Raw genomic sequence first — 8,987 nt, forward strand, 5'->3', positions numbered from 1 at the left:
GGCGAGAGGAGCAGGAGGAAAAAGGTGATTTTCATGGCCCGGCAGAGATCTGGAAGGAGGAGATCCGTCGATTCTAGAGGGCCACACAGACCTCGCAGGGGATCAGCGCCGGAGGAGTTGGTCTGGCACAGGTGAGGGCGGCAGGAAAACCTTGAACCTCCTCTAGTCCTTCCCCTCACCCCCGCCCCACCCCTCCTCCTCCTTGCTTTCTCTCTTGTCCCCATTTCTCCCCTTCCTCTCCTCTCCTCTCCTCTCCTCTCCTCTCCTCTCCTCTCCTCTCCTCTCCTCTCCTCTCCTCTCCTCTCCTCTCCTCTCCTCTCCTCTCCTCTCCTCTCCTCTCATCTGACCTCACCTCACCTCACCTCCTCACCTCTTCTGTAGACTTTTTCCAAGTTGTTCGACCATCGAATCAAGAAGTCTGACGATCAGATTGAGTTGAATCACGAGCTCATGCAGAGCATCAAAGAGCAGGTGGACTCTCCAACCACCACCACCACCACCACCAACCCCCCAACTCCCTCCTCTTCCTCATTCTCCTCCTGCTTGTCCACCACCACCATCACCACCACCTCCACCTCGTCCTCCTCCTCCTCCTCCTCCTCCTCCTCCTCCTCCTCTCCTCCTCTCTTCCTTCCCTGATTGACGTTTTTCCACGATGATGTCATTTGTTCATTCAATTGATTTATGCTCGTTACCCCGCAGAATGTTAAGAAGGTCATTGACCTACTCCAGAGAGGGGCAAGTGCAAACTTTAAGGAGGAGGTATCTCGTCGTCGTCGTCATCATCATCATCATCATCACCATCATCATCGTCGACGTCGTCGTCGTCGTCGTCGTCATCATCATCATCATCATCATCATCATCATCATCCTCATCCTCATCATCATCCTATTCATCATCCTGTTCATCATCGTATTTACTTCTTCTTAGGTAACGGAGACGAGTGGCAAAACTGTGAGCTGGACTCCCTTGATCCGAGCCTGCAGCGTCCGCGTTGGTGAGACGAATCCCTCGTTGGAGGAGGAGGGGGAGAACGAGGGGACGAGCAGAAGGACGAGGAAGATAGAGTGAAGGGAGAGGAGGAGGAGGAGCATGATGGGGCAGCGGAAGGAAAGAGGAGAAGGAGAGAGTTGGGAAAGGAAAGAGGCAGGAGGAGTAGAAGGAGGATAGCGGAGGAAGAGGGGGAAAGCTTGCAGGAGATTCGGGGGAACATGAGAACAAGCACAGGCACGAGCAGGGAAAGGGAAAGAGTACGAGCAGGGCGAAGGAGCAGCAGCAGAAGGGGCAAGTGGCAGAGAACAGGAGGAGGATGAGCAGAGATGAGCAGCAGGATCATGATGCTGATGATGATGATGAGGAGGAGGAGGAGGAGGAGGAGGAGGAGGAGGAGGAGGAGGAGGAGGAGGAGGAGGAGGGCACTGAGTGGGAGGGAGCAGACACGGGAGACCTGGGGAGGAATGTCATCGCTTGCAATCAGATCATCGACGCCCTCGTGCGAGCAGGAGCAGACGTGAACCAGACCAACGACTACGGGCGGACCGCCTTGCACTATGCTGCTATGGAGGGGAACTACACCGCAGTGATGTATCCTCCTGATCCTCCTCGCTCTTGCTCCTTGTCGTAGTCGACTTCCTCCACCACCTCCTTTTCCTCGATCCTCCTCTTCTTGGTTCCTCTTCCTCCTCATCCTCATCCTCGTCTCTACAGGATCTTGGTTCACGCTGGTGCCCCTGTTGACGCCAAGGACAAGAGCATCGCGACCGGCGCGTCCGGGTGAGGAAGCGAGCGAGAGGAGGGGAGGGCTGAAGCTGAAGATGCTCAGAGTTGTGATCGGAGCGAATGCTGCATATCATGCAAAGATGTGGAAGAAGGTAAATGCAGAGGAGGAGGATCCAGGAGGAGGAGGATCCAGGAGGAGGAGGAGGAGGAGGAGGAGGAGGAGGAGGGAGTGCAGGAAAGGGGGGAGGGTGGCAAGAGAAAGAGAAGCAGGAGGGGGCATAACGAGGGTGGAGGAGGGGGAGGAGCTCATGAAACTTGATTCTTATTTTCACGTGCAGAACGAATGGGAGAAGGTTGTACAACTCCTGGAGCTCTACAGGTCCGAACGAGCATGCTGAGGAAGCGTAGAGGATCGAGCAGGGGAAGAAGCAGAGACGAGGGAGGATGGAGTTACATGCGAGAGTCGGTGGGAGGGAGGATGAGAGCGTGGCGATGAGAGAGACGGATAGGAAAGAGGGTGTGGTACGGGGGGAGGAGACGGGGGGGAGAAGGGAGTGGGGAGGAAGAGCACGGGAAGGGAGGAGGAACAAGTGAAGCATTCCTTTTCACGTGGGTTGTGCAGCAACGAGAAGCCTCCCAGTCCGAACTCGAAGCCAACCCCGAAGAGCAAGGGGAAGAAGAAGAAGAAGTGAACCCAGCAAGCGGACAAGTGCGACAGAGGAAGGGAAAGAATTGACGAGGAGGGCTGTAATGCGTGAGTTGTGAAGGTCTATCATGTAGGTATGTGTACAGAGGGCTGGGGAATGAGAAACGAGCACACCACCCAGTGAAGTTCCATTGTCTTGAGATTTCTTAGCGACTAATTCTTCTCTGCTTAACGATGGACACGCCATGCTCATGGTTAATCCGCTTACCGGTTGCCTGCATCCATGTCAAATCCGTCCTGCTCAGTGGCAGCAGAGGAGGCTTACGGGAGTAGAAGTAGTCCCACTGGTCTCTTGCACGGCGCCAGTCGTCGTACGAGGCCCAGTTGTTGGCCTGAGAGAAAATGTGTGAGGAAAACTAGAGAGCATGGACGAGCAAGAATGCAGCAAGGAAGGGACGAGGAGCAACAGGCAGCAAACAGACATAGCATGAACGAGGAGCGGGTTCGATATGCTGACCACGCAACAACGAACTTCATGTCTCTGCTGTCATACCTGGTAGTAGGTATCCTCGGCCTTCTTGTAGTAGAAGCGAGCAGTCTTCTGATAGTCACCAGCCTGAGTGTAAAGGGCGGCAGCCTGCAGAGAGAGAATTGAGCATGTGCAAACAAAAGCAATCACTTGTCACCTTTTTCTGTTGTCGTCATTTCCATCAACAGCAACAGGCAGAAGAAGAAAAGATGTCAAAATCAATCAAGTTGGAATCACAAGAAGAGACGAAGCTTATCAATCCCTCCAAATCAAAATCATAACGTCCAAAACTAACGTGCGAAATCTACAGGTTCTAACCAGAACTAGAAAAAACTCATTGCTAGTCATCGAGGCAACGGTCCCAACTTCGGTAATCAGAGATCATTCAGGAATTGATCATGAATACTGCATCCAAAAGTGTATCTTGTATCAGCCCACTACCTCTCGATATCTGTGATTATACAGCGACTGACAGATCTTACGTACGCAGCAAATTGAAACGCATACTTGCTCTGTCTCCAATACGACAATAGAAAAGAGAATTCATCCTCTTGTATCTTATTGATCTGGCAAATCTCTGATCTCTCGTCACAAACATTGTGTCCTCCTACCATCACTAACCCGCTGCTAGCCTTTCCAATAAGTTATGACTGCAATCTTTTTGTATCAAGCACCAATTCCATCACTCCTTACACTTTCTTGTCAGTGAAATATCATCCTGCACACGTATATTTTCCTCTCTGCCATCTTGCATCGCTCTTCTCTCCTCCTCTCCTCTCCTCCCCCTCTCTTACCCCGTAAAGAATCTCGAGCATGGCGGCTTCTTGTCTTTTCCACGCGGCTCTTCGCCCGACCCTTCACCCCACCCCCCACCCTCTACTGGTCAACATGACCCTATGGGGTGTACCACAACCACTACCCTCCAGGGTTTCTTTTGTACCCCATCCTTCACTTGATCCTGCTCTATCACCCCCACATATTCATTCCAATACCCTCTGAATAGTAGGGTAGTTCATAGTTTCCACCCCCTATTACCCTTATGAACGCACACCCCTACCCTTCAAAAGCCATAACCACACAAAGGACCCCGGCTGACAACATCTTTCAGTACAATGGAACCCCTACCCCACCCACCCCTCTTCTCTGTGGTTTGGAACCCCGTATTAGAACAATTGTCTCATACCCTACCCCCAACTTTCTATCTTCGTACCCCCCTCTAGCGGTCGGTCTTACCATCTTGTACCACCCTATTAACCCTGTAGACTTCAACACCCCCTCCAGCCCTCAAAAGAAAAGGGGTCCGTAAGCGAACCGGACGGCGGTCGCCGGGCCCTGCGGCCGCCGGACCGTCCGACTGACGGTCGGACGGCACTGCGGCAGTGACTCCGGGCCCCAGTCCGCCGGGAGTCCGGGCCCCGGCCCATGATTCAGTGTGGCCAACCGTCAGTCACGGTTCAACTTTCAGTTCACGGTTTGCGGCTTGGTTGCGCCCGGCCATGCCCGGCGCACGGCGCATGCGCCGGCCCGCCGCCGGGGCCGCGGCCGGCGGCGCCGGGCCTGCGGCGGCGCCCGGGGACTGCGGCCGGGCCCTCGTCGGACTTCAGTGCCGCGTTGTGCGGCGCGGCGCGCCGCGGTGGCCCCCGCGGCAAGTGCAGTCACGCGGCCGGCCCCCGGGCCCGGCGGCCCGGACTGGGACTCAGTTACTAGCCTACTAGTAGTCACTAGTAGTGGCCGCTGAGCCTGCAAAGTGACACTCGGACAGGCACTGAGTTACTTGCCAGTGACTCGTGACTCGCCGGTTGAACGCCCGACTCGGAGTCCGGCACATTCCGAAGCCTAGCCTCCGAGGGGTTGAAGTTCCGAGTCCCGGCGGAGACTTCCGGGTGACCGTGGCCCAGTAGTAGTCATCATCATTCCGCGACATACCGGGCCCGAAGCTATTTGATGATCTTGATAATTGAAATTTTCTAGCAAGGCTTCAATCATATTGAAATTGGTTGGTTCGGAAATTGCCATTCCAGATTTAACTCGAGTTCACGGAAACCTCCTTGCATGCGACCCTTTTAGATGTCAAGTATTGAAGATTTATTGCCGTGTATTAATTAATTGCTGTCCCAGGTCAGTTTGTACGATAAAATACGTACCATGGCAAATGTCTTTTGGAATTTTCTTCTGTTGTACCCGCATTTGCAATATTTTATAGTACGTGGGTCAATCCAAGTTGCTGACAGCACTAGTAAAGAACTGTAAGGTTGTCTTTTACTACAGCGCGCCATATCCTCGAACTACTCCTTTTCAAGTTCAGGTCTACTCCGAGCCGTCAGCAAGGGTTTCACTCCGTCTCCTTCGGTGAATTCGGAAAAAGTTTGCTACAAGCCGATCCTATTTGAATAAACATTTCCACCTGTAGTAAAGTTGGATCCTGGTATAAAAACGGCCTACTCCCCTGCGCTGCTGCAACCAGTCTGCTCCCGCGACCACCTGCCTGCTCTTTTCGGCCCTGAAGCTAGATCTTGTGACCTCCCTCCTACATCTCTCTCCTTGCTCACATCCCCGAGACCAGTGATCCTTCCTTCTTCTCACATCCATCATGACCCCCTGCCCCGCTTCCTTCCTCATCCTCCACGAGCAGTGGTCCCTCCCCCCTGCTACCCGTAGACCCAAGGCCTTCCGACTCTCCCCCGCCCAGCAAGCCTACGTCGACCGGATCGCCTCGCAGGCTCCCCCAAGACCGCCAAGCCGCCAAGCCGAGAGCCTAGCGACCAGCGAAGACGGGGCCATGGTGCTGCGCAACATTGCAGAGGCAGTGTGGAGGGCTCGGGACAAGGCTGAGAGGGAGGAGGGGCAAGAGGGGCGGGAGAGGACGGAGGGGAGGATCGTGGGGTACTGAAGGAGAGAAACAAATTACCGTAGGGAAGGGAAAATATTAATAAAACTCTTATTCCAAACTTTTATTGTGTATCATTGCCTGTTGTGGAGTCAAAAGGAAACTAGAACTTTTTCGGATACGGGTATTAAGCGAGAGAGCAGGGATCTAAACGAATGATCAGGAGAGACTGAAGGAATCCAAATCTATTGGATCATGAGAAAAGTACCGACTCTGTCTTTCATATCTACAAACTGTTTGTTGCAGATACTAACCCATCGACGGTTCATGCAATTTATTCTCACCTTGTCGTTAATCAAAACTTTGATCACTTTCTTGACCTCAAAGACCATGGACTCAATTCTATGAATGTAATAAAGCACCTCCAGGCATTTCTGGCTCGATGGTTTCAGGTCATTTTCCTATTGTAGGAGACTGTAGATTTTCGATTATTGCAGAAGATGCATATTGGGTAAGGGATCTTTCGAAACAATTGAAAATCACAAGCAATAAAGTTTTTTATGAGCCGTCAGAAAATGTAGTCAGATAACAATCAGATTTGCTCATTGGAGCTTGAACAAGGCAGAGCCCTGGAAGCTGAGCTCGAAAAAGAAGACAATGGCAAAAAGCAGAATCCAGTACAGATCACATGTCAAACAATTTATATAGAATTAACCCCAAAAACTTGATACGGGGTTACGCTCTCCCTCCCTCTACTTCATTACACAACGAACAAACTCCCCTACTTCTTTCATTCTTTCCTCTCCTCCTCTCCTTCAGTACCCCACGATCCTCCCCTCCGTCCTCTCCCGCCCCTCTTGCCCCTCCTCCCTCTCAGCCTTGTCCCAAGCCCTCCTGCAAACTGCCTCCGCGATGTTGCGCAGCACCATGGCCCCGTCTTCGCTGGTCGCTAGGCTCTCGGCTTGGCGGCTTGGCGGTCTTGGGGGAGCCTGCGAGGCGATCCGGTCGACGTAGGCTTGCTGGGCGGGAGAGAGTCGGAAGGCCTTGGGTCTACGGGTAGCAGGGGGGAGGGACCACTGCTCGTGGAGGATGAGGAAGGAAGCGGGGCACATAATGGAAAAGAAATGCGATGATCTGAAGACAAGCTTCTAGAGTACAAGACTTGAAAACGAGGAGGACGAGCACGTGCTTGGAGGGAACTTGTCAGACTGAATTTGGAGAGATTGAGGGAGGTGGGAACAGGGGAGGGAGGGCAGAAGCAGGGGAGGGAGAGAAGAAGGGAAGAAAGAAGGGCAGGCAGGCAGGCAGGCAGAGAGTGAACGAGCGATATGGGGGGATCACGGAGTTCATGATCAGGATCATGACATCAACTCTAGCTATATTTTAAAATGCTTCCTTTACATTTCAAGTATCATGAACGAATTTCATTATTCTCCGAGCTTCACATTCGGTACCGTTCACCGAGTCGTCCACGGAAATTGCGTGACTCGTGAGTGATCAAAGAACGGACCCCACCCCCCACTTTCTAGTACCCCTCATACTCCAGTCTAACGCTAGGGTACTGCTTCCCAGTGACGGACTGTCACTGAGCCTCGGAGCGTCAAGGCTTACAGGGACTTTCCTCCGACCGTCCCTTTACTTCGCACTGTTTCGTTGGCTCAGCCGGTGCCCCTTCAGCGGCAGGTGTCGCACTCAGCCAAAGAGTCGGTACGGTACTATCTGGGCATCTAGTCAGTGACCCAGTACGGCCCAAGTTCCAGGATCCCCCCGGGCCCGGGTCTCGGAACTCGCCGGCCGGGCGGGCCTGCCGGCGGCGAGTCAAGCCTGTATGCCCGGCGCCGCCGGCGTAACCCGGCGACGCACTGCCGCAGCCGCTAGGATTCACAGACCAAATCTCGAGGTACGGAATCTGATTTTACTACACATCCCTGCATGTGGTAAACTGGAATGTAAACATGAAAGGCTCCTTCGGGACCGGAGCTGGCTAGAATCGCTCGATTCCTTCCGCCTCTTTCTCGCTTTTATAAACCCCCGCTCCTCTCCCCTCCCTCCTGCCTTGCACACAGCCTCCTCGCTCCATCTCCTCCGTGTTAGCCGTCACTCATCGTCACAGCCAGTCTCTCCTTCAGTGACTCCCTTCTCCACCGTTGCTGGTTCCTTCTGCTTGATCGACATGACCCCCTGCCCCGCTTCCTTCCTCATCCTCCACGAGCAGTGGTCCCTCCCCCCTGCTACCCGTAGACCCAAGGCCTTCCGACTCTCCCCCGCCCAGCAAGCCTACGTCGACCGGATCGCCTCGCAGGCTCCCCCAAGACCGCCAAGCCGCCAAGCCGAGAGCCTAGCGACCAGCGAAGACGGGGCCATGGTGCTGCGCAACATCGCGGAGGCAGTGTGGAGGGCTCGGGACAAGGCTGAGAGGGAGGAGGGGCAAGAGGGGCGGGAGAGGACGGAGGGGAGGATCGTGGGGTACTAAAGGAGAGGAGGAGAGGAAAGGATGAAAGAAGTAGGGGAGTTTGTTTGTTGTGTGACAGTACGTGAGTGAGGGAATTTCCGATTATATACACATTTGTTTAATAAATCGATTGATACGCAATCATTGCCTGAGAGTACTCTTAGACCAAACATTGAATTGGCTGTACAGAAAACATGGCAACAATACACGGGCAGCACAAGAACGTGTGAGTTGGCTGTTGCTTTCATTCGTCTCAAATTGATGAAATATCAATGCTGATGCTACATCGTGTACGAGCTGACTGGCAATTCTAGCCAGCTGCTGCATGATAGCGAAAGCAATGAAGCAGCTCAGCTGTTTCACACCGCTCTGTGACAAACTCCGACGGTTTCTGAGATGCTCAGGAGCAGTACTGGTATGTGATTGCCGCGCGGCTGATACCGTTGGCTGATCGGAATTCTGACTGAATTTACTTGTCAAGTTTTCGTCTTGTTCTAACGTCAAAACATTCAATTCAAACAGTGAAGTACTGCTGGACTCACTGAGAGATCAGTCACGGTGAAGGCTCGCCAGGTCCCCCGGCCGGGCGGCTTCGGCGCTTCGGACGCAGGCCGGGCTCACTGCCGTGCGAGCTGCGGTCCGGGCCGCCGGGCCAGGCCCGGAGGCCCCCCGGCCCGGTGACCGCTTCCGAGTTCACTCAGACTCAACTTGCAACTTGCAAGGCTTGTTGAACCCCGGCGGCGTCACAGGCCGGGCCGGGGGCAGAAATGAGATTGGTATGAGCGGGTATGAGGTCACCTACCGACGGTTCTA

At 53.8% G+C, this 8,987-nt stretch overlaps 1 protein-coding gene across 1 annotated transcript; it reads left to right on the forward strand.

Moving 5' to 3' along the window:
- Nucleotides 1–388: 388 nt before the first annotated feature.
- GUITHDRAFT_162378 (hypothetical protein) lies at nt 389–2,412 on the forward strand (the record flags this gene model as incomplete). The annotated part of the gene is made up of 8 exons (XM_005835415.1): nt 389–471; nt 703–762; nt 932–998; nt 1,438–1,585; nt 1,709–1,774; nt 1,824–1,872; nt 2,059–2,099; nt 2,343–2,412. The coding sequence occupies exons 1-8, from the start codon at nt 451–453 to the stop codon at nt 2,410–2,412; spliced, it is 522 nt and encodes a 173-aa protein (XP_005835472.1). The 5' UTR covers nt 389–450.
- Nucleotides 2,413–8,987: the final 6,575 nt, after the last annotated feature.

This window comes from Guillardia theta (genome assembly GCF_000315625.1).
Source record: "Guillardia theta CCMP2712 unplaced genomic scaffold GUITHscaffold_21, whole genome shotgun sequence".
In the NCBI taxonomy this organism is placed as follows: domain Eukaryota; class Cryptophyceae; order Pyrenomonadales; family Geminigeraceae; genus Guillardia; species Guillardia theta.